We start from the raw sequence: 26,937 nt of genomic DNA on the forward strand, positions 1-26,937 counted from the left end.
CACTGCTGCTGCCTATAGAGCGTGCCCTAGTGGCTGCAGCTCTGGTGCTTTGAGTCCACCAGGAGAAAAGTGTGATATAAATGTTATTTGTATTGTCTAATTTTTCTCTTGGATTGAGCATAAATGGTACATGGTAGGCTAGTTTCAGCTAGTAGTGTTGATGGTATAATGGATATGTTAGTTACCTACCCTACACTGAGACCTGGGTTCAATCCCCAGCCACGGTATGTAAGCTAGCTTTTGAAATACTATAATTCCCTGGCAGATGAGACCCTCCTCCCTCCGGTAGGAGGGAGGAGGGAATAGGTAGAAGGGTAGGTGGGAGGAGAAGCCTACAAGAGGCTTATTAAACTCTCCTTAGTAGAGTGTGTGTAGCAGCTGTCCCTTAACTAATTAGTATAGGCAGACGAGTGAGTCAAATGGCTCAAGGACCTTGCCTTGTATAAGGGGGGGGGGGGGGGAGGTGGGGCTCCACTAGTGAGTGCAGTCTGATTGGCAACAATGTGCCTGCTGACTGTGATGTAGAGGGTCAAAGTTTTGCTCAATAGAGCATTATGGGGCGAATTGAACTTCCGGTAAAGTTCGCCTTTGGCAGGCGAACGCGAACCACCGAAGTTCGCCGGGAACTGTTCACCGGCGAACCGTTCGGGAAATCTCTACTCGGGATCACAGAATAAAGGGTACCTGAAGCAAAAAAATGTAAGACAGTTGAATACTTACCTTAGTAGTGGTAGGAGGGAATAGGTAGAAGGGTAGAAGGGTAGGAGGGAGGAGGGAGGAGCTCCAGGAAATAGAACCCTTGAAACATGTTTTCTATCATTTTTACAGCCAGTAGAAATTTTACTAAATTTTGAAGTTCGCCTCCCCATTGAAGTCTACAGGGTTCGCGAACCGAAAATCGGAAGTTCGCGACATCACTAATCCCTAGTAACTGAGATTATCCTGGGCTGGACAACAGTGAAGAACATAAACCATTTTGCATAATTAGACTGAATTTACTAAAACGTAGCTGAAATCATTTATAAAAACAAAAATAAGCAAACAGATACCTCCATAAAGGGAAGCCTCTCAATAGCCAATCTTCTTACGCCCCACCGTTCCAGTGCTGGGTCCCGCTAAACATTTTTGATAAATTTGTTGAATATGTTTCTTGCAGTCGCCTCCCATCCATGTACGAGTATGGCCATACTGCACATGTGCGAGAACAGTCCACATGTCCCCAGTAGAATGAGACCACATGTGTGTGGCTATTTCCTGCAGGCTCCGTTGTAGTGGGCCTGCACAGACCGCTCTCCGCAAGTGCAGTACAGCCACGCCTGCTCACAGATAGATGCCATTAAGAAGAAGAGAGCCCCAGGCAGCAGTGGTGAGGTTGAGGTTGAGGAGAATCGAGGAAGAATCTAGACCACCCAAAGGCTTCCCACAATTTAGGTAATTTTATGTTTTTTACTGTTTTTAATTACGTTTGTTTTAAAGTGTACCTGAGGTGGTTTTTAATGAAAAAAAGGGACACAGAGGCAAGCCTTTGTGTACCCGCCACGCCACTCTGAGCTGGGGGGCTGTGCAATGCTAGCCTCTCCTCCAAATCTGGCGACAAGCAGCTTGTCGGCAGACTAATGAGGAAGGGTTGTCCCTTGCAGGAGAAGAACTCCTGCATAACGCCCCTTCCCTGTTTCTAAGAATCTTCTCAATGGTTCTCCACTGCCTGTTCCCCACCTCTCCCCACCCACTCCATGCCAATCAGAGCTCGAACTGCCTGGTGGAGGAGGACAGTGGAAGCCTCTGGGTCCTCCTGAGGCACAGGTGTCAAACTCCAGGCCTGGAGGGCCAGATCCATGCCAGTGTTTAAGATGGGCTGAAAAAGAGAGAAATGTGTTCTACCTGATGGACCACACCTTTCCTGATTCAGACCCATCAATTAATTTGAGCTGTGTCAAAAATGTGTGAGTACCTTGGCCCTCAAAGGACTGCTTTGACATCCCTGTCCTGAGGTAAGTATCTAAATTGTGCAATTCCAATCCTCTCAGGTTTGCTTTAAGAAGGCAAAATTACATTGAACCATAGTACCTCAGGTATAATCTTTTTATATTTTTCACCTGCATGGACCTTAAACGTTTTCTTCCTTCACATTCAAGAGTTTAAATAAAAAATAAAATCAAAACCTCAGTAATCATGATGTTATAGCTTAAAGACCAACAATTAATCAGGAGTTCAGCTCCAAGCCAACAATTAATCAGCAGTTCTACTCAATAGAGATTTTAATACCTGTAATAATTCTCTTGCCAAAATATGTCAGTGAAAAGATGCAAAGCTATAGATTAAAATAAAAAAACAAGTGTATCAGTGTGACTATATCCTGGAAAGATTTTTTTTTTCCTAAAAGACAAACAGCGCAGTCAAGCAGACATGAGAAAAATTGTTTTGCATTAGGCTTGGTAACAAATGAAGGTCCGACTCACGAACAAACCCTCGATACGAACAGTATGAAAATGGGAACAAGTCAAACAAATAAAATAGACCTTGTAGGTTTTTTTTTTTTTTTTTAGAAAATCAAGTCAAAGAAAATGTTTTTGTTTTAATTTTGGTAAAACGATATTTTGCTGCAGTACACTATAGTAATAAAGAGCGAGTTCTGAGTTCTGCATAAACATTTTACACATTTTAACCACTTTACCCCCAGCTGTACGGATATCTCCGTCCCTTTTTCCATCCTTTATCCCCCAGGGATGGAGATATCCGTACCTCCCGCACTCCCGCTCGCTTGTGCGTGCACTCCCGCTCTCATGCACGCCGCCGCCCGCTCGCCCGGAGATCAATAAACAGGAAAAACCATTACCGTTCATTGATCTAAGCCCCCGCAATGATCAGCTGCTTCTATGAGAAGCAGCGATCATTGTGAGTAAAAAACCTCCTAACACTTCCTGCAAGCGTACTTCCTGTACGCTTGCAGGTCACATAAACAAAACGTTACTGTAAAACTACACCCTAAAGCATTTTTCATACACAAATACAATAGTTTTACACTAAAAATTAACTCATTACCTCCCACATTCCCCAATTATTTTTTTATTTACAATAAAAAAAATACATAAATAGTTACTTTAGGGACTGAACTTTTTAAATATTTATGTCAAGAGGGTACAAAACTGTTACTTTATAAACTATGAGCTTGTAATTAGGGATGGACGCAAAACTGAAAATAAAATATTGGCGCCAAACATTGTGATAGGGACATAATTTAAATGGTGTTATAACCGGGACAAATTGACAAATACATTCATGGGTTTTAATTACAGTAGCATGCATTAGTTAAAAACTATAATGGCCGAAAACTGAAAAATAATGATTTTTTCCCACATTTTTTCCTATTTTCCCATTAAAACACATTTAGAATAAAATAATTCTTGGCATAATGTCCCACCTAAAGAAAGCCTAATTGGTGGCGAAAAAGATAAGATATAGTTCATTTCAATGCGATAAGTAATGATAAAGTTATAGAGGAATGAATGGAAGGAGCGCTGAAAGGTGAAAATTGCTCTGGTGTTCAAGGGGTATAACCCCTCAGTGGTGAAGTGGTTAAAGAAAACTTGCGATTCAGCGCTAGATAAAGGTTGACAGAAGGAGGCACAAAGGGGGACTTGGTCTGAGCAACTAGTCTGAGTGAATTAAGTGATAAAGATTTTTCTGCTGTTATGATTTGGAGTTATCACATACTTAAAAAGCAAGAAGTTTTAAATCAGGATGATACCATTTATTGGCTAACTACAAATGAATAAGAATAAACAAGCTTTCGGCCTTGCAGCCTTCCTCAGGTTTACATCCTGTTAGTTTGCAAGCTGGTGGTACAGACAGCTTATATACATGCAACATCAAAAGGGAAAACATATATTTTTTTCAAGCATAAATACATCATTAAGATGCCTTAATACAAACAGACCATCTAAATGGGGTAAGATAAGGATCCTTGTTTACTTTATTGCTCACAGACCTGGTATTAGGATTGACCCAGAGGTATCGTAAATTCTTAGTTCACAAGTTCAGCTAGGGTGGCTGAGACAGTTCATATATCATCAATCTCATACCAATATAGAAAGTTGTTGTCCTTATTCAGACCCTTCTGCACAACTTTGAAACAATTTATAAATTTTGTTTCTGCTATTAATCGATCATTTGACGTTTTGAAGCCGCCCTTCAGGGCAGTGACACGAAGATCATCCATGCTGTGTCCGTTGGACCGAAAGTGTGTAGCAACTGGGAGTCCAGATTTGGTATCATTAATAGTGTGCCTGTGTCCATTCATACGTTTGCGTAGAGTTTGTCCAGTTTCTCCCACGTACATAACATTGGGGCATTTAGCACACATGATCAGATATACCAGATTGGTGGACCCACAAGAAAATTTACCTTGTACTCTGTACTCCTGTTGTGAACCTGGTATCGTTACCCTGTCAGTGGAGTAAATGTGTCTGCAGGTCCCACATATTTTTTGTCGGCAGGGTGATGTTCCGTTTTGTTGAGGCCTATTCAAAGAACTCCTGACAATCATCTGTTTTAGATTGTGTGGTTGCCGATATGACAAGAGTGGAGGTTTAGGGAATATCGTTCTCAGTCTGTGATCCTTGTGTAAAATGGGATGAAGTTCCTTAGCAATCCTCCTTAAGATTTCCAGGTGTGGGTTGTAGGTGACAACCAAAGGGACACGTTCCTCTTTCTGGTTTTGCTTATATTTCAGGAGTTCAGTCCTGAAGGGCGGCTTCAAAACGTCAAATTTATAGCAGAAACAAAATTTATAAATTGTTTCAAAGCTGTGCAGAAGGGTCTGAATAAGGACAACAACTTTCTATATTGGTATGAGATTGATGATATATGAACTGTCTCAGCCACCCTAGCTGAACTTGTGAACTAAGAATTTACGATACCTCTGGGTCAATCCTAATACCAGGTCTGTGAGCAATAAAGTAAACAAGGATCCTTATCTTACCCCATTTAGATGGTCTGTTTGTATTAAGGCATCTTAATGATGTATTTATGCTTGAAAAAAATATATGTTTTCCCTTTTGATGTTGCATGTATATAAGCTGTCTGTACCACCAGCTTGCAAACTAACAGGATGTAAACCTGAGGAAGGCTGCAAGGCCGAAAGCTTGTTTATTCTTATTCATTTGTAGTTAGCCAATAAATGGTATCATCCTGATTTAAAACTTCTTGCTTTTACTGATGGCTAACACGGTACAATACCCTACTGCTAATACTTAAAAAGAAACTCCGACCAAGAATTGAACTTTATCCCAATCAGTAGCTGATACTCCCTTTTACATGAGAAATCTATTCCTTTTCACAAACAGACCATCAGGGGGCGCTGTATGACTGATATTGTGGTGAAACCCCTCCCACAAGAAACTCTTGAGTACGTACTCCTGGCAGTTTCCTGTCTTTGAACCTTGCTGCATTGTGGGAAATTGCTGTTTACAGCTGTTTCCAACTGCCAAAAATGCATGCAGCAGCTACATCACCTGCCAACAGTACAAATGTCACCATGTAATAAATGTCAGAATGTAAATCAGGGATTTAAAAGATTTTACAATGGGCAAACACTGACTAAATCATTTATACATAATTATTGTAAAAATGAAGCACTTTTTTTATTACATTATTTTCACTGGAATTCCTCTTTAAGGAGCACTGGCCCTTTAGTAGTCAGCGCCAAACAGTTGCATGCTGAGGGGTCTTTTTATCTATAATATATTCCTCCTCTTCCATTTATTTCCCTGCCAGCTGCTTATCTGAAACACGATCCCCTGCTCACTTGTGTTTACAAGCAAGGCTATGGTGACTCAGCGACTGGAGGAGAAAAGAAACAAAGTAAAGGGCAGAAATGACATCACGAGTTAGCCTAAACTGTGGGCAAAAGACATGGTTCCCACCAGGAACAGAATTCTCTTCATTTACTATATAACATTCACTGAAATAAAAACATGGACAGTACAATACATGTGTTATGTAAGTAGATCAAGTATTTATCTACTTATATATGTGTTTTTTCCCTGGCATAGTATGGCTAATCCTACTGCTTTAAGCATTGTAAACCCACGCCCAAAATTTAATTAGACAGAATCTCCCCACCTGCATACCCCCCAACTTTTCGAGATCAGAAAGAGGGATACCTAAGCCACACCGCTGCCACACCTCTAACCACACCCCTGACATGCCCCTAATCACGCACACTGTACAGATTTCATGAGAAAATTATGATGTTTTATAATTCAAACCACACTAGTCCTTTCTATCCTGCTTCATTTTCCTTCATATTAACATTTGAAAGTAAGAAATATATCAATTTAAAGGATGGAAATAAAGTTTAGAGTCAATAAAACACATTTTTCAGTAGATATATTTACATAAATCAGTACATCAGTCCTGAATGAGGGACAAAATCCCGAAAGAGGGACAAATGAGGAGGAAAGAGGGACAAGGCTTCCCAAAGGGGACTGTCCCTCCAAAAAGAGGGACAGTTGTGACCTATACACCTGTAATTAAGCAGTGTGAGGCCACCACCACAAAATGTAAGTGTGCTGCCCAGAAACAGCTAAGTGGTGGACACAAACGAACAAAGACTAGTAGTGAGAGTACCCCACACCCCGGCAGTTGTGTCTCAATCCTGTGGGTTAGCCAATGTTTTCAGGAGGCGGGCACCAAACACGGAAGCCAATTATGCAACCACAGAGTCCGAAAGGCTGGAACATCCGGGGGCCCACCTGGGACACTGGCTGGGACATATTTGTGCCTGGGGACCCTAATTGTGGGACAACTAAGATAAACTAAGACATCTGGTCACTGTAAAGGTGGCCATACACTGGTCAATTTGCCATCAGATCGACCAATAGATAGATCCCTCTGTGATCGAATCTGATCAGAGAGGGATCATATGGCTGCCTTTACTGCAAACAGATTGTGAATCGATTTCACTATGAAACCGATTTACAATCTGTGGAGCTGCCGCCGCCCCCCCCTGCATACATTACCTGATCCGGCTAGTGCGAGTCCCCTGGTCTCCGCTGTCTTCTTCTCCGCGCTGGGCTCCAGCTTCACTTTACTTCCTGCCGGGGGAAGTTTAAACAGTAGAGGGTGCTCTACTGTTTAAACTTCCTGTCTGGACAGGAAGAAGTGAAGCTGGAGTCCAGCGCGGAGAAGAAGACAGCGGAGACCAGGGGACATGCGGGGACATGCGCCAGCGGAGCAGGTAATGTATTGCCGCTAGCGTCGGTCGTCGGGCATTCAAACACCGATATCGACGCACTCGCGACCCGCCTGCGATCGAGTGAAATCTTCAGCACGGACGGATCGACGAGAACGATCGATTTCGGATGGAAATCGATCATTCGGTCAGCGTTTGCGTACCGATTTCACAGCAGATTCGATCACAGTGATCAAATCTGCTGTAGATCGGCGGGAAAATCGTTAAGTGTATGGGCCCCTTAACTTCAGTGAATGATCCAATGGAGTTGGAGTTTTAAAAAAAATAAAATGCAAAGAAGGATACCACCCTAACCAAAGAGAGCAAGTTCCGTTCACTGTCATGCCCCGTTACAGGTCCTCTTTTCTGCACATCACAGTTACACAGTTATTTCTTCATGTGCAGCCAGCATCTCCTGACATTCAACTCTCTCGTCATCCATCATTTTTATTACCCGCTGCACTGACAGTCATCCTACTGCAAAGTAAAGGCATCTTTTTTCTTTTTTTCCCAGTTACCTAACATATGGGGAGTCATAGAAGAAGTGAGTATGCAAATGAACGTGTGGTGTATGCAAAGTGCAGCTGTTTCTGTGATTCCATTGTCGCTACAACATGCAGAAAGTAGGTCAAACCTCTCAAGGATATACCGTATCAAAAGTGGTCAATGAATTCTAGAATCTGCCGCTCGATAAATCATACACACAGGGGCCGGCTCATACTGATAAAAAAAGAAGGTCATCGTTTTGGAAAAATGCATAGTATCTTTAATTTGTAATAAGCTTGGCATCTGCTGATTGGCGGCAAGCTATATAGATGTCTAAAGAATCAGAATCACTTTTATTGGCTAAGCATTACTGGGTTGTGCCTGACATGGATTTTGTGCGGCTCAGATCAGAGTAGAGTAAAAGATGAATGAAAAATAAATAAGATAACAATGCGGCAAAAAAACACAATAAAAAAAGCAAACAGCAATAAGGTGCATTACAGCAGTGTTTTGTTCGACAGTCCATTTATAACTGCAGACGTTTTTGGCTCTGGCCTTAAAGAGACTCAGTTACATTAAAAAAATCCCCCGTGGGGTACTAACCTTGAGGAGGGGGAAGGCTCTGCATCCTATCAAGGCTCCCCCCATCCTCCTCTGTCCCACGGTGGCCTCGCTGTGCCCCTCTGAACAGCGGGGATGTAAATAATTACCTTCCTGGCCCCAGCGCAGGCACAGGAGCGGCTCTCCACTCGGAAATAGGCGGAAATACCCGATCCCAGTGAGGTCCGCTCTACTGCTCAGGCGCAAGTCTCCTGCGCCTGCTCAGTACAGCTGACCCGACTGAGATCGGCTATTTCCGCCTATTTTCGAGCCAAGAGCCGCAACAGCACCCCCGCTGGAACAGGAAAAGGTAAATATTGCACAGCCTGACAAATTGTCGGCTGTGCATTCAGTGGGCTGCAGCGAGACCACCGCATGAAGGAGGAGAACGGGGGAAGCCTCGATAGGATCCAGAGGCTTCCCCTACCGAGGTAAGTACCCCCCAGTGGAACTTTTTTTTTATTATAGAGGCTCTTTAAAGGGGCAGCTCTGGAGGGGAGAGGGCATGGATAAAGTTCAAGAGGTTGACAGCAGAGGGGAAAAAAAAGAGTTCCTGTGCCTTGAGGTCTTGGTGGAGATGTCCTAGGTGAGAGGGGACGTTGTAGCACTAGCAAATCACAACCTTCCTTCACCCGCCAAGCCCTCGCTTTCTCATATTGAAAGCTGCCTTTATTTAAAGCATATTGGTAAGTAAACAAAAATATTTTTGTTTTAAGTAGTGTGTTGAAAAGGGGGGGGGGGGACCCACGGACAGTGAGGGAAAAAAGTTGTACTCCAGTGGGCCATTGCCCCAGCCAAAAGATGTGCTGGTGGCAGTTAGCCACGCCCACACACCTGCTTGATTGCTCTCGATTGGCTGGGAGTGTTCTGTGCATTCAAAGTTCTTAGAGGCTTAAACTGCACATGCTCCCAGCCTCAGGAATACGATCGAGGAGACGCACAACCAGGGAAGTCCATGCACAGTCTTTTGGAATGAGATATCGACTCACTGGATTGGAAGCACAGGGAGGGACCTGATAGATTTCTGGGGGCTGGAAGAAACCCCAGGTAAGTAAATCTCATTTTTTTGTTCCCGTTGTCTCAGGTTTCCTTTAAGTCTTTACTACTGACACCACAGTTGATAAGATGTATGTTCTCTTTTCCTATCACCAATGACAAAAGGCAGGATGCATCCGACTTTCATGTTGCCAAATTCTTACTCTACCTCTGAATAGGGATGAAGGCAGAAGCATAACCTCTATACATTCGCTTCCAATGTTGCTCAGCCCAGGTTCAAACTAAAGTCTGACTAGATTATTCCCAGCCTTGTTTCAGTGATTCAGACACTACTGATGCTAGAAAGATCAACAGAACTGCCAGGCAACTAGTATTGTCTAAAGGAAATACATATGGCAGCCTCCACATCTCTCACACTATTTATTTGATGTCAGCTATTTAAAGCACATCTGAAGTGAGACGGATATAGAGGCTGACATATTCATTTCCTGTTAAACAATGTAAATTGCCTGACTCTCCTGCTGGTCCCCTGCCTTCAATACTTTTAGCCATAGACCCTGAATATGCATGCAGATCGGATGTTACTTAAAGAAAACCTGTAACGAGAAAAAGTTCCCCTGGGGTGTACTCAACTTGCATGGGGGAAGCCCTCCGGATCCTATCGAGGCTTCCCCGTCCTCCTGTGTCCCATGGCAGTCTTGCTCTGGAGCTCCGAACAGCGGGATGTAAATATTTACCTTCCCGGCTCCAGCGCAGGCGCAGTATCGGCTCTCCACTCGGAGATAGGCAGAAATAGCCGATCGCTGTCGGGCCGCTCTACTGTGCAGGTGCCAGTCTCCTGCGTAGTAGAGAAGACCAGACGGAGATCGGCTATTTCCGCCTATCTCCTGAGCCACAACAGCGCCCCCGCTGGAGCCAGGGAAGGTAAATAAATGTAGCTTGTCAGGCTTGTCGAGCCAGGATTGACGGAGACTTCGGGGAAGCCAGCGCTGGATTGCCTGCAGCTACAGTGGAGGGGGAAGCCTCATTGGAACCCTGAGGCTTCCCCCTTCGGAGGTGAGTACCCCACAGGGGAACGTTTTTTTGTTACAGAGTCTCTTTAAAGAGGAACTTTAGCGACAAAAGGGAAAAAAAGTGAAAAGTTCAAAAATAGAAGAGAGGTCAAGAAATGATTGATATTCACCATGTTACTTGTTCATGTTGTTTAATCCACAATCAGCCTCAGCCTGCATGTTATCATCTTTACTACTGGCAGATATGGAAAAACTGGAGAGCTCAAACTCCGTTATCTATAACCACACCCTCTAACAATACGATAGGCTAAAATGTTGGGTTTTTTTGTTGGTTTTTTTATACATATACATACATAGATATACATATGGATAGAGGGAGATTCTGGTTGCTTGGCAGTTGGAAATAGCCATTATTTCCCACAATGCAACAAGCCTCCCACAGTGTGATGTCAGGACCTACAGTAGGTCTTGACATCACACTGTGGGAAGGGTTTTCTCACAATACACAGCCCCCTGATGATCTATTTTAGAAAAGGTAAAGCTTTCTCAATGGAAAAAGGGGTATCGGCTACTGATTGGGATGAAGTTCAATCCTTGGTTACAGTTCCTCTTTAACTTTGATTGCATTTGCCACATGCTTGTTCCTGGTGAGTGGATTCAGACACTACTAATGCATGTAAGATCAGCAGGATGTTTAAAAGAAAATAAATATGGCAGCCTCCGTATTCCTCTCACTTCGGTCATCCTTTAAAGGGAATGTCCAAGCAAAATTAAAAAATGAGTTTCACTTACCTGGGGCTTCTACCAGCCCCATGCAGCTATCCTGTGCCCTCGTAGTCACTCACTGCTGCTCCAGTCCCCCGCTGGCAGATTGCCGACCTCCGAGGTCGGCAGGCCGCATTGCGTACATTTTTACGCATTCCCGCTAGTGCAGGAACATTAACACATACATTTTTTTTACGCGTTACTGGTTCAATGCGTACATTTTTGCGCATTGAACCAGTAATGCGTAAAAATGTAGAAGCCCCAGGTAAGTGAAACTCATTTTTTTATTTTGCTTGGACATTCCCTTTAGGGAGCTTCTGCATAGATAAAAACAAGATGTACTGCTAAGTGCCTTCACCTAGCTTGGAAATCGATTTTGCCTAGACGTAGGAAATGACCCCCTCCGTTGTAAATAATTCCCATACATTTTAGCCTCATGGCGCTGTCATAACAGGCTACACTTTGACAGACGCCGTCTACACAGAGGAAGTTTAGAAGTTGTCAGGTTGATCTGCAAAAGTTGGATACTTTTGAACGTTGCTTTTTGGCAGCACATCTATTAAGTTGTGAAGGACATCGCAGTCTTTACACAACACCATTTAATGGATTCCTTAATTATACATTTGATGTAATAGGCTGTCAGAGTCAGCACTTCATTCCTCCATATCTACCAGTCCCCGCAGTGCACTGAATAAACCAATTACTTTCCTGTCCATTCATTTCTTCATCTGAGCTACCCTGCATTTAGGCTAAACCAGCCCGTCTCCCCCCGACGGGGGGCATAGCATGGAGCCTCAATAATGCAGCCCACACAAATTGTTTATGGAAGCAGTACGGAATTTATCCTGGGTCAATGAATATGTTCAGACCTGGTATACCATATATATATTGAAAAGCCTAGCTGTAGAAACAAGCTTTCCATTAGGCCCCCAGTGGCAGACCTAGCTCTTATCTGAGGACAAGTGGACCACGTGCTTCACCAGAAAGGCAGCAGGAGCTTAGGGAGTTAAAGAAGTGGCTGAGAATTGGTGCAGGAAGGAAGGATTTGGGTTCTTGTAGAACTGGGCAGACTTTTTAGTCGGCTACAGGATCTGCTGTAGGGACAGCCTACACCTAAACCGGGAGGGAGCAGCTGTCCCGGGGAGAAGATTGGTAGAAGGTTGGAGGAGTTTTTAAACTAGGGCCTGGGGGGATGGGGGGGGGAGAGCAGAGGGGGTTAAACAGAGTATGTAGACAGTGGGGTTCTGGGAATGTAGAGGCTGGAGAGGGAGGCAGTGGTGTAGCAATGGGGGTGCACAGGTAGCGACTGCATCGGGGCCCTTGGGCAAAGAAAGCCCCTCAAACATAGTATTGGCTCCTTATTGGTCCTGTGCTGATAATATTCTCTTCTATAGTTGATTTGAGTAGTAGTGATCATTAACACACAGTTTCCCATCCCCTTTTTGCACCTCTGACGCTGTGGTTGTCCTTGATTGGTTTTGGTGTGCTGTATCAATCGTTATCTATAGCATGCTTGGGGGGGGGGGCCCAATGCTAAACTTGCACCGGGACCCAAGGATTCCTAGCTACGCCACTGGAGGGGGGTATGGGCAGCTCAAAGAGTAAGGAGGGGACGATCCATGAGAAGGCGATTAAACCTTCTACTGCTTCATTATGTGCTACAAAAAAAGGAAAGTGTGTTGGCAATAATATAAAATACTGCTAATAAATGCTTAAGAAGTCTTTCAAATAAGATTGGTGAACTGGAGTTGCTGATGAGAGATAATGACTATGATATTGTAGGTGTAACAAAAACATGGATGGGGGGGGGGGGGGGGTCTGTATGTCTGTTAGGACTTCCTTGTCTTTAGTTTTGATGGATGTCATGGCTGAGGACTATAACAGTGTGGAGTCTGTATGGGTAAGTGCTCATTTTGATGCCGTGCTAAGTATGGTCTTGCGGTTTTATGTAAGAAACAGGGCTTTTAATGATAAATGCGTTGTTGCAGTTGTCTAGTATATATTCTATTATTACTTTTGTATTTATATATCTCCTGCAGCGCTTTACATTATACAGCCATGTCAATAACTGTACTTCAAGGAGGTCTCAATCGTATCCCTACCATAGTTGTGGTCCAATAGCCATGCCAAAGTGTAAGGCCATTTTTAGGGGGAAGCAGATTGCTTATTATGTACGCTGTTCAGGCACCAAAGTGGGACCGCAACATGTTTCTCTAGACTCCATTCTTCTGTGCACTACATGTTTCTCTGGACTACAGTCCCAATACAATGTGTTGCAATCTATGAGAGTTTAGTTTATTTGAGTCAATATAATTACAGTTCTTAACCACACTATTGAGTTATTTTCCACAAGGGGAGGTAAGCGTTTCTTTACCACCTGTATTTTTAAACAGTTTTTAATAATTTTATTTTACTTTGGTGCCTCTGAATCATTCACATAATCATACCACCTCGTACGGAGGGTAAATGCTCTGTTGCTTGGTCCATAAATGCAGAGAGAGACTTTTTACCCCGAGTTGGGTTGGGTTTGTCCTCCCCACTTGCCTACTTTTGTGACACACAAATATGAGTTTAATTATTCACATTGTCTTAATCCCTGTGTCACAAACTTACTACACTGTATTTGAGAGGCACTCTGCTCATGGCATGTGAAACCCTTTGCCACTTTATTTGGCCTGAGGAAGTAGGCTGAAATCCACAAAACGCTGCCACTCTGCATAAATTATGTACAAAACTGGGCCCCGCATGATGGGGGTTAGCTGAATACTACGCCTTCGTCAACATCCCTGCTCTAGTGTAAAGCTTTCCAATAAGGGCCAGTGCACACCAAAAAGTGCTAGCATTATAGCAAACGCTCAGCGCTTTTTTGAAGTTATTTTTCTAGGCGATTCTAGGCATGTGCCTAGCGATTTTCTAATTATGCCTAGCGATTTTTGGAGTGTTTTGGTGTGGTGTTTTTTATTTTTTGTTACAGTAGAGCTGGAACTGAACAGCTTCTGTAACAAAAACGCTTGGAAAATCGCTGTAATCTAGCGCTTTTCAGATACTTTCCTATACTTGAGGCTGAATCGCTTCAGAAATCATCAAAAATGCTGCAGGAATCGTGTTTGCGTTTGGAAGAAAATCACTTCGCTCTGGTGTGAGCCATCCCATTCAAATACATTGGCCAATCGCTTTTTAGAGCGCTGGTGGTTTTAAAAGTGCTCAGAAGCGCTTTTGGTGTGCACCAGTCCTAAGAGTGGATACGGAAGCAGGAAATTTGGGGGCATGAGGCAGGTGGACAAAAAGGGCGCCGCCATTCACTCCCATAATAAATATCGTTTAAATCGGCGCCCAACAGGAAAAAAGGGCGCCGGAGAAAAATAACGTTTTAAAAGCGGCGCCCGGAGACTTTTAATGTTTTATAACTGTTTCTCATGATTACACATTATTTAATGATTTATAATTTTTAAAACATTACTTTTAAACGAAAAACCGTACAATTTTTTTTTTTTTTTTGCATTTTTAAACGAAAAACCGCACCATATTTTTTTAAAACGTTATTAATGCTTATCACAGGGGGGTCTTAGGTTTAGGCACCAACAGGGGGGTCTTAGGTTTAGGCACCAACAGGGGGGTCTTAGGGTTAGGCACCAACAGGGGGGTCTTAGGGTTAGGCACCAACAGGGGGGTCTTAGGGTTAGGCACCAACAGGGGGGTCTTAGGGTTAGGCACCAACAGGGGGGTCTTAGGGTTAGGCACCAACAGGGGGGTCTAGGGGTTAGGGATAGGTACAGGGAGGGTTCTGTGTGAGAGTAGGGTTAGGTATAGCTTTAGTAAAATTCTTATTAATGTTTTATAAAACGTTATTATAAATTTCAATTTTTAAACAGGGAAGATTAACGTTTTTAAAATTGCCGATTTTATACACATTATTTAATGATTTATAACTTTATAAAACATTATTTTTAAACGAAATATAACACAATTTTTTTAAACGTTATTCATGATTATCTTTTAAAACCCTGCGCCCTTTTTTCCCGGCGCCCTTTTTTAACGTACGCAGTGGATACTACTACAGCAGCAAAAAGGGGCAATTCGATATTTACTCCTATGGTTCTGAAAATAAATATTTAACCAGCACACAATTGCGTCCGCACAGACACATAATTGTAGTGTAGTGTACATCCACATGGGTGTCTAAATCTGTTATGTTTCCCCCCTTTAGATTAAGCCTAATGCTTCCTGTAACAGGTTCTTCTGAAATATTAGACAAACAAACAAGAGTAACACCTTATCTAGTTACCTTCCCAGCCACTTTGTCTAATAACATAATCACATTTCAATTTTTCTTTTCATTACGAGATTCATACGGCGGAATCAGGCACCGTCAAAATAACTAGTCAAATAGAGGGATATCATTATGAGTTGCTTATTCCAGTTCTTTATCTCTTGAACTCAGCAAGATTTGTAATACCGCGCTCCGGAGTCTCTGGGGAAATATCGAAAAGCTTGGCGGGCAGATGAGAAGCCAAAAAAGTGAGAAATTCATCGAGAGAATTTGCATGTATCCTGCTTTAAAGAGACTCTGTAACAAATTGTTTATCTTTATTTCTTCTATGCTATAAGTTCCTATGCCTTTTCTAATGTGGTCTGGCTTACTGCAGCTTTTCCTAATTGCACAGTAGCTGTGTTATCTCTGTTATATGATCTAATCTTCTCTCTATAGTCGGCACAGTCAGGCTGAGGCAGTCAGACTGGAATGTGCAGGGCTGCTTGTGATTAGCTAGAAGCTGTACACACCCCCTGCAGGCTCTGTGTGACTAACACACTCTGCTTAGCTGAGCCTATTAGAAGCTGGTTAGTTTGTTTGTAAACACTGCCTAAAACTGGCAATTACAAGCCAGGTTTGCAGCAGAGAATGGCAGAAACAGCACAGAGGGGACCAGGAGCACATAATGAATAGAATGGTATGCTTTTTATTGTAAGAATTTCAGAGTACAGATTCTCTTTAAGTTCCTCTCAGAGCTGCTTATTAACCGGGTGACGCGCGAGGATGAGAGGGACGCTGTGGATGAGCGACGCTGCAAACTGATGAGATTCAACTTTCTTCTATTAATGGATTGATCTGGGTATGTTCATTATACACCTGGTTGTTTTATTCAAAGAAGTGGAAATGCATATTTTTTTCCTGTTATAATTATGTGGCTGGTGCAACTGGTTGTTTCAGTGACTCATTTCACAGTTGCACACCTTCCAACTTCCTGAGATGAGAAAGAAGAATGGATTCAAGTGAAAATGAACGGTCAAGCCCTTAAAGAGAAACCCCAACCAAGAATTGAACTTCATCCCCCTTTTACATGAGAAATATATTGCTTTTCACAAACAGACCATCAGGGGGCACTGTATAACTGATTTTGTGCTGAAACCCCTCCCACAAGAAGCTCTGGGACCGCGGTACTTTTGGCAGTTTGTTACAATGTAACAAGGTTCACAGACAGGAATTAGCTGTTTACAGCTGTCTCTAACAGCCAAGACAGCTAGCAGCAGCTACATAACCTGCCCACAGTAAAAATGCCACCATGTAATAAATGTCAGAATGTAAATCGGGGAGAGGAAAGGTTTTACAATGAGCAAACACTGACTAAATCATTTATACATAATTATTGTAAAAATGAAGCACTTTTTTATTGCATTATTTTCACTGGAGTTCCTCTTTAACACACTTCCTGCCACACCCCTACCACATTCCAGTCACACTCTGACCTCAGCCACACCCCACCACATATCCAGCCACATCCCTACTACACATCTTGTCCTGCTTCTACCATAAATATTATCACACTCCTAACTCACATCCAGTCACATCCGTTCCACACATCCAATCACACTCTGACCCCAGTTCCAGTCACACCCTTACCACACACCCAACCACACCTTTACCATATCCAGCCACAAGCCTTCCACACATCAAGTCACACTCTGACCTTAGCCCCAGTCACACCTCTACTAAACATTCAGTCACAGGTCCACACTCAGTCAGTCACACTTGGGCCTGTTTCCACTACACGCAGATTGGATGCAGAATGGATGCAGAAAAACTGACTCCAATGAATGCCTATGGGACTGTTTCCACTAAACACAACTTTTCTAATGCAGATTTTCCCATAGGCACTCATTGGAGTCAGTTTTTCTGCATCCATTCTGCATTCAATCTTCGTGTAGTGGAAATAGGCCCTTACCACACATCCAGTCGAACGCCTACCACACAGTTAGTCACACTCCTACCACACATTCAGTCATTGTCCTACCACACATCCAGTCACTTTCACACAGGACCTTTTTAAATGCATAAGCAAGTGCACACACATGGGCAGTGACTTTTAATCGGTGCCGTAGATTCTACGCCCAAGCACCTACAGCAGCACTTTTAGTACGTAGAATCTACCACGGATGCTCGGATAGAAATCTGAATTGATCCGGATCCGGATACCCAGATATCCGGATCCGGTTCGGATATCCGGATCCGACCTTTTAGATATCCGCGTAAATGCATTATCAGCGGATATCCGACCTATTTGGATATCCGGATAGAAAAACTGGAAGTGCCCTTTAAATAGCTTTAAAAGGGATTTTTAGGGTAATTGATGCATGTAGCATCATGTTTTTTTAAAGGGAAATACTAATTTATTATTTGGCAGACCTAAAAAAACAAATAAACAAACAAACAAAAAAAAAAGCTGTAAACCACTTAATTAAGGACCACGGGATTTTCTTCTGATCGGTGCTGCGTGGACTCTCCAGCCCGCAGCACCGATCAGGAAATAGCCAGGGCGATCAGACTTCCCCCCTTTTTTCCCCACCAGTTGACATGTTAGAAGGGATTGTGGATTACCACTCAAAGGGGAACCAAAGAATGTCTGCAACTGTCCAAACCCAACGGGAGCCACCTGCTGGTGGGCAGTAAAAGTCCACAAATGCTGCCACCAGCAGGTAAACAGTACTTATTATTACATCGTCTGGTCAGTTGGGCCCAGGGGGAGACGAATGACAGCTCACCCTGCTGCCACTTAAATTCAGGGCGACAATAAAAAACGATTCCCCCTCTGAGTTGTAGCAACTCGGAAGGACGTGTAATTCAGACCTATTGCCAGCACCCCAATTACACTGAAAAACCTACTGTGTAACACTACATCTATGGCGGCGCCCCAGCCAGGCACTACATGGCTAGCAGCACGTGCCGAGGGGACCTGTCTCGACCAGCTGTAGTGTCCATGACAATCAGTAATTGTATTGGGGATACTTACTTATTGGGACAGGGGCAAACCCAGGATATTCAAGGCGGGGATTCTTGAATGGTCTCCCTCAGCCACACACAATATAGTATAATAATATGGTAGGATATTATGCAATTTCTCGTCCAACCAACAACGGGATAGATCAGGAGCAGTTTGGATACAGATAATAATGAGGACAGCCGACATGGTAATCAAGGGTAAAATGAAGCATTCACACAGCACGGCACAGGGCACACCACAGGGCTGTGCTCATATCTGACTGTGTTAGATACCTCAGAGCTGCTCTATGCTCTGTACACACACTGCTGCTCCATGCTCTGTACACAAGCTGCTAATCCAAGGGTCAGGAACCTTTTTGGCTGAGAGAGCCATAAACGCCACATATTTTAAAATGTATTTCTGTGAGAGCCATACAATATGCTTCAAACTGGGACAGTGCGCATGCGCAGCAGAGGCCTCATGTCCCTGTTGCCATGGTGATGTGTATACAATTGATCCGCCAGGGCAGCGGAAATATCAGACACGTTTTCAGCTTCTCTTGGGTTTCAGCAACATCAGCAATTTCCCCGAGAGTCAGACAGGAGAAATACTGACTAACAGCTTGTACAATTAGCTAGCTGACTTGGGGGTTGATTCACTTTGTAGGACTAGATCCCCGTACTTTGGCCCAGTAGGCTGCCTGTCAAGTGACAGACAGCCTATTGGGCCAATCAAAGTGTTGGGGTCTCATCCTACAAAGTCACTGGACCTGACAGGGTCCAGAGTGGGACAATTGGAGCAGCTGTTCGTTTTGGGGGGAGCGCGAGTAAGTTAGTAGTGCATGCTACAGCAGTAGTGTGCCTGCTCTGAAAATGTTACTCCTGCTGCCACACTAAGCTGCGCTGCTTGAGCAGTGTAGCTTAGTGAATTAACCCCTACTGATTTGTATGTGAGCCAGATGCAGCCATCAAAAGAGCCACATCTGGCTCCCGAGCCATAGGTTCCCTACCCCTGTGCTAATCCATCCAAAGTCAACTGTAGCAGGGAAAGAAAGGGGGGGGGGGAGTGAGGTGCAGGATGCCTGTAGATATTCTGGTGTCTCAACTTGTGCCTGTCCCCAGACACTGCACTGGCCCTGGTCTAAGGGGGTATTCTGGGCAGCTGTAATCCCCTCTGCATTTGCCTATGTGAGAGGTGCTGAGATTCCACGCAATGAAACCATAAATACTCCACCTAAATACCTACTCTCACATCAATCAGCTGAATGGGCAAGAATCCCCCCCAATGCAGACTGATCTCTGCTTTCCTCTAGTAGTGTGTCACAATACAAGCCAAACAAGGAAGGTAATGCAGTTATATCAATATTTTCCTCCTGACCTTTGAAGCAATAAATACGTGCGCTCAAATGAGACTTCTTCTATTTTCCCCAGAGTTGTATAACTTTACTTAACTTGTAAATATGCTAAACTACAAAAGCAGAGGCTTCCCAATGCTGGTATGTGGACATCTATATAAATTTCATTACCTGCTTAACAGGGTGAGAAATTGTACTTCAGTTAAACTAGAACTATTACATTTTTTAATCAAAGCCTCTTTTTTATAGAATGGGATTTTGGAAACATTTTCTTCCTTGTAATATCCAAAGTCTCTGTACCATGGCGTGTTCTACCGCCGGTAAATTACCAACGCAAAGTCCTCGACAAGGTTTAGCCTCTTGTCAGCAAGTTTGCTTCTAAAGTACGAGGGCAAAATAACACCTGCCAAGCGGTGTGGCTTTTATGAGCCCTTTCTTAACACGAAGCTCAATTAGGAGTCCTCAGACATCATCTGGCGGGTTTTAAGAAATCGTCGGGTCATTTTTCATTAGCAAGAAAGTCAACTTAAAGGATAAGTTTATTTTAACAGTTTTCTCTATGCCTACACGTGAATTCACTCTGGTAATTGCCTCTTTTGGTGGCTATCTGGGCACCGTGGGTACGCATTGCTTGTACAGGTGACATACAGTATTCCACCAACTACAAACCACAAAACCGAAAGAGCACCCTTCACAGTGTATTGGTTTATTCAAAATAAAAACCTTGCTAAATTGTACCTACAAAAAATCCCAGGATGGTATAACTTAGGCTCAGTGAAAGGATCACATCAGTAGTGGCGCCCGGAGCTACTTGTCCGCCGCTATGACCAGGGCCAGATTTAGGTTGAGGCCCTCTAGGCCATGGCCTAGGGCACCACAAGAGCAAGGGCACCAAAGCAGCAGGCTAAACTGGTGCAGAATTTGCAAGCTTGCAAATGCTGCAGTGCAGGGAGATCAGGCGAGTGCCTGACCACTCTGCTGCCAGCCGGCTGTGCAGAGGCTGCCCTGCTCTCTCTGCACGTTGGCATTGTGTCCGGCGGGTATGGACTTGGGCAGCATTGCAGAGGTACAAACGTAAGAAGTGGAAAAGCAGCCACCAGTCGCTCACATCTCCACTCGTCCTCAACGTACAATCTTCCTCTTCCCGCCTGACTCATTGGCAAGTCACACATAAGAGATGCTGGTTGGAGGGACAGATGCACAGCAGCTGATGGAGACAGAAGGGAAGAGGAAGCCTCTGCGCTGGAGATGAGTGGAGAAGTGACACTGATGGTTAATGCGGTGTGAAGGTGAGCTGGCTACCTATACTGAAAGGTGGGAAAGGGAGGGATTAAGGGAGTCATCTGGCTAACTATACTTGAGGGTTAGGGGTCATCAGGCTACCTATACTGGAGCGAAAGGGGGAGCTACCTGTAATGAAAAGGCTGGTGACAGTGGCCTGGGGCTGGCCTGGGGTGTGTACGCTGACGCTGGCGAATGTTTGCAGCTTAAACAGCCAGGCAGAGGCAGGAGCATCAATTAGCAGCTGCTGCTTACAAAATCTGTAACTGGTTTTGTCATCCCACTCTGTTTGTCACCATCTCACCCCCTGCACCCTCCATAGGTATGCCACTGATACATATACAGTGGCTTGCAAAAGTATTCAGCCCCCTTGAAGTTTTCCACATTTTGTCACATTACTGCCACAAACATGAATCAATTTTATTGGAATTCCATGTGAAAGACCAATACAAAGTGGTGTACATGTGAGAAGCGGATCGAAAATCATACATGATTCCAAACATTTTTTACAAATAAATAACTGCAAAGTGGGGTGTGCGTAATTATTCGCCCCCCTGAGTCAATACTTTGTAGAACCACCTTTTGCTGCAATTACAGCTGACAGTCTTTTAGGGTATGTCTCTACCAGCTTTGCACATCTAGAGACTGAAATCCTTGCCCATTCTTCTTTGCAAAACAGCTCCAGCTCAGTCAGATTAGATGGACAGCATTTGTGAACAGCAGTTTTCAGATCTTGCCACAGATTCTCGATTGGATTTAGATCTGGACTTTGGCTGGGCCATTCTAACACATGGATATGTTTTGTTTTAAACCATTCCATTGTTGCCCTGGTTTTATGTTTAGGGTCATTGTCCTGCTGGAAGGTGAACCTCCGTCCCAGTCTCAAGTCTTTTGCAGACTCCAAGAGGTTTTCTTCCAAGATTGCCCTGTATTTGGCTCCATCCATCTTCCCATCAACTCTGACCAGCTTCGCTGTCCCTGCTGAAGAGATGCACCCCCCGAGCATGATGCTGCCACCATTATATTTGACAGTGGAGATGGTGCATTCTGAGTCATGTGCACTGTTAGTTTTCCGCCACTCATAGCGTTTTGCATTTTGGCCAAAAAGATCAATTTTGGTCTCGTCTGACCAGAGCACCTTCTTCCACATGTTTGCTGTGTCCTCCACATGGCTTGTGGCAAACTGCAAACGGGACTTCTTATGCTTTCTGTTATCAATGGCTTTCTTCTTGCCACTCTTCCATAGAAGCCAACTTTGTGCAGTGCATGACTAATAGTTGTCCTATAGACAGATTCCCCCGCCTGAGCTGTAGATCTCTGCAGCTCCTCCAGAGTCACCATGGGCCTCTTGACTGCATTTCTGATCAGCGCTCTCCTTGTTCGGCCTGTGAGTTTAGGTAGATGGCCTTGTCTTGGTAGTTTTACAGTCGTGCCATACTCCTTCCATTTCTGAATGATTGCTTGAACAGCGCTCCGTGGGATGTTCAAGGCTTTGGAAATCTTTTTGTAGCCTAAGCCTGCTTTAAATTTCTCAATAACTTTATCCCTGACCTGTCTGGTGTGTACTTTGGACTTCATGGTGTTGTTGCTCCCAATATTCTCTTAGACAACCTCTGAGGCCGTCACAGAGCAGCTGTATTTGTACTGACATTAGATTACACACAGGTGCACTCTATTCAGTCATTAGCACCCATCAGGCAATGTCTATGGGCAACTGACTGCACTCAGACCAAAGGGGGCTGAATAATTACGCACACCCCACTTTGCAGTTATTGATTTGTAAAAAATGTTTGGAATCCTGTATGATTTTCGTCCCACTTCTCACGTCACTTAGCGGGATTGCCACCGGTAACGAAGCCACCAGAGGGACCCAGAACGGAGCCAGGAGGACGCCGGGGAACCTTACAGCCTACATTGGGCTGGAGGAAGCCCCAGGTGAGTACCAATTTAAAATTTAACCCACTGTTTAAGGTCCCTTTAATTACCACCATTAGACATGGAGCTACAATACAGCGCAAACCTATTACTGGTGGTGTGATACTCAGTTTTATTATTGTTATTATTTCTCTATTTTTTGTGGTGTCAATATCAAAACACGAAAATATTCTTTCCCAATTTCTCCAAGGATGTCACTCTTACTGATCTTACTGATGTTACTGCAAATAAGCAGAAACTGAAACATACCGGTAAGCGTGATGTTGAAAAAAATAATAACAATACCAAAAACAGACCATAACATGCAAAGCTCTAGTTGATAGTCAAGTAAACATAATGTGTTTCATGAACAATAGCGATCACTAGAGAGACGATAAAAAAAACCATTTGTATTCGACCATTTCTTCGGGGAGTATCGTCTACTCATGTAAATTCAAATAGAACAGAATGAAATCCCCCCTTTGAGGTCTTTATTTAATTATTAACACATATATGAAGCCTGTTCGTCGGCAGATATGAGTCAGAAGGCATCACACAGGAAGATAAACACTGCCTGGTGTGAGATCCATTCTCTCCCCTTTTCGAGTCCCTTTATGAATAATTCACAAAAGTCGACGCCAGAAGTGGCATATTCATTTTTTATTTTTTTTTTAGAAAATAAGTATGTCGGATCTGGAGGGCTGATATTGAAATGTATTTGAGTTTGACAAGCCGGTATTTTGTTGTATCTCCACGCAAGGGGAGAAAATGTCAGAACTCTTTCAAAACACAATGCCATATAATTGAGACCATTTGTCCCTTCATAAAAGGATGTCAATTTTATTGGGGGGGGGGGGGGGGGGTGTTATATCTTTTAAAAATAAATAAATAAATAAATGAAGAATAGACAACATGTACGTAAGCATTGACTTTGGTTGCTAGGTTCCTTCAAAAATGTGCTATGCTGATGCTTATCAGTTGAAGATTTGGCAACATACTTTACATATAAAATTGCCAAAATCAGTAGTGTGTTTTCCATGCAGACATCAAACTCCATCTCCACTCCTCTTGTGGACTGCTCTCTTTCCAGTTTCTCTCCACTCTCCGAACATTCTCTCTCCTCTCTTATTCTCCAAATTCCATCTAACCACCTGTTCTTTGGATCCTATCCCATCCCATCTCATTCCACAGCTATCCTCATCCCTGCCCTAACATCGCTGTTTAACCTATCCCTCTCCACTGGAATTTTTTCATCCTTACTCAAGAAGGCTGTTGTAGCACCACTACGTAAATAAATATCTCTAGACCCCACCGAACTTGCCAACTACCGCTCAGTGTCACTTCTCCCATTTGCATCTAAATTACTTGAATGCCACATTCATGCTGAACTAAGTCAGTATGTATCTGCTAATTCCCTGCTTGATCAGTTTCAGTCTGGCTTCTGGTCAAACCACTCCACAGAAACAGCCCTCACCAAAGTGGCCAGTGATCTCCTCATAGCTAAATCCAAAGGCCACTATTCCATACTAATCCTTCTAGATCTGTCATCCGCATTTGACACTCCTACAGATTCTTTCATTTATAGGAATAAAGGACCTCACTCTCGCCTGGATATCTTCCTTCCTCCCTGGAAGGTCTTTCACTGTTTCTTATTCAGATCAGGCATCCTCTTCACATCCTCTGTCTGTAGGGGTACCTCAAGGCTCTGTCCTCAGTCCCCTCCTCTTTTCCATCTACATGCACGGTCTTGGTAACTTAATTAACTCATTTGGTTTTCAATACCACCTATATGCAGATGATACACAACTGTACCTCTCGGCCCCAGACCTTAACTCCTTCCTCACACGGGTTCCCGACTGTCTGTCCGCTGTACACTCTTTCATGTCCTCTCGCTTCTTAAAGAGAATCTGTACTCTGAAATTCTTACAATAAAAAGCATACCATTCTATTCATTATGTGCTCCTGGTCCCCTCTGTGCTGTTTCTGCCATTCTCTGCTGCAAACCTGGCTTGTAATTGCCAGTTTTAGGCAGTGTTTACAAACAAACTAACCAGCTTCTAATAGGCTCAGCTAAGCAGAGTGTGTTAGTCACACAGAGCCTGCAGGGGGTGTGTACAGCTTCTAGCTAATCACAAGCAGCCCTGCACATTCCAGTCTGACTGCCTCAGCCTGACTGTGCCGACTATAGAGAGAAGATTAGATCATATAACAGAGATAACACAGCTACTGTGCAATTAGGAAAAGCTGCAGTAAGCCAGACCACATTAGAAAAGGCATAGGAATGTATAGCATAGAAGAAATAAAGATAAACAATTTGTTACAGAGTCTCTTTAAAACTTAATATGAACAAAACAGAACTAATAGTCTTTCCATCATCTCTGTCCACCTCTTTGCCTGATATTACAATAAATGTTAACATGCCTATAACTTCAGTTCCCAAAGTGTAATGCTTAGGGGTAATATTTGATTCTTCTCAATCATTTATTTCTCACATTAACTCCCTAACCAGCTCCTGTCACCTCCAACTCAAAAACATAGCACGTATCCGACCTTTTCCTGTAAAGAGGGTGCCAGATATCACAGCAGCAGCATTTTCCCCCTGCATCTCCAGCCTGGCAATAACAGAAAGCTCTGGACACTGCCAACCTGGAAGCCGCCCCCCCCCCCCCCCCCCCCCCAGACATAATTACATAACACTAATTACACTAGAGAGGAAATGTGTGCATCAACCAAGTGAACCTGACAAATCTGGCTTTGCAAATTTGGCCTATTGGCTAATCCCGAGACATTGCTCATGCAAATATGCATTTGCTTTAGGCATGTACATGCACCAGAAAATTATTCATTTTGTTAGCGGCCATTGCTAGCAGAGGCCTTAAACATTCAGGAATCCATCTGGAGTCCTGGACCCTGTTGGTAGTGGCGGAGAAGGCAGTCAAGCGGCCTGCAGGCAGAGATGCTGTGTGGGGACTGACTTAGTCTTGGGGCAGGCAGCAGCGGCCGGCAGGCAGAGATGCTGTGTGGGGGACTAACTTAATCTTGGGGCAGGCAGTCACACGGTGTGCAGGCAGAGATGCTGTGTGTGGGGACTGACTTAGTCTTCGGGCGGGCATTAGCCCTCCAGGATCCATGCCTCATTAATTTTGATAAAGGTGAGGTACTGAACACTTATTTGTACATGAAAGAAATGCTGTGCACCTGTCTCTTGTATTGCTTTTATTGGAATCTTCTACCGGCAGCCAGCGTATATGACATAGAAAACAAAGATTGTCAAACCTGGATCCACGGAGGTGCGGAGGTGAGTAGGGGAGAGGTGACCAGGGGATGTACGGACGGCACATCCCCTGGTCACCTCTCCCCTACTCACCTCAGTGGATTCAGGTTTGACAATCTTTGTTTTCTATGTCATATACGCTGGCTGCCGGTAGAAGATTCCAATAAAAGCAATACAAGAGACAGGTGCACAGCATTTCTTTCATGTACCAATGTGCCGCAGTTTGTGCTCTGCACTAACCACAGCTTGCTGCACTTCTCTTTGCCGGGACTGATACCATAGGAGCGCAGGTGCAAGTATATGGGGTGAAGTTGCTGCAGATTTATAGGAGCCCGCTCTGCCCTCTGTCTAATCAGCTGAGTGCCAAGTGACTTTTCCTTCTTAAGTGTACCTGAACACTTATTTGACCTAGGGGACTTCTCTTCTCACTGACAAAGCCTCCAGCTGCGCTGAAGGTTCTTTCTGACAGGATGCTTGAGGCAGGGCAAGCCAGAAGTTGGATGGCAAATTGTGACAGCTCTGGCCACAGGTCAAACCTGCACACCCAGTAGTCCAGGGGTCCTGGTTGGGAGCCTGACAAACGGCTACCACCACACATCCAAGGAAGGACCCAATGTGCTGTATAAGTAATGTACCTGCCCTGACCATGCTTTGCAGACCAGGCATCTGTGGTCAGATGGACCCTTGACCCAACACTGTGTGCCAGAAATGACACCACTTGCCTTCAACATCACGGTACAGTTTGGGTATCGCCTTTTTAGAAA

At 43.9% G+C, this 26,937-nt stretch overlaps 1 protein-coding gene across 1 annotated transcript in view; it reads left to right on the forward strand.

Moving 5' to 3' along the window:
• The window catches only part of LOC137522040 (vitellogenin-1-like), a 337,455-nt gene that overhangs the window by 44,850 nt on the left and 265,668 nt on the right, over positions 1–26,937 (forward strand). The window contains exon 2 of the mRNA XM_068242060.1: positions 22,820–22,920. Coding sequence (XP_068098161.1) covers positions 22,820–22,920 — 101 coding nt within the window. The remainder of the gene's footprint in view (positions 1–22,819; positions 22,921–26,937) is intronic.

This window comes from Hyperolius riggenbachi, chromosome 6 (assembly GCF_040937935.1).
Source record: "Hyperolius riggenbachi isolate aHypRig1 chromosome 6, aHypRig1.pri, whole genome shotgun sequence".
Taxonomy (NCBI): Eukaryota; Metazoa; Chordata; class Amphibia; order Anura; family Hyperoliidae; genus Hyperolius; species Hyperolius riggenbachi.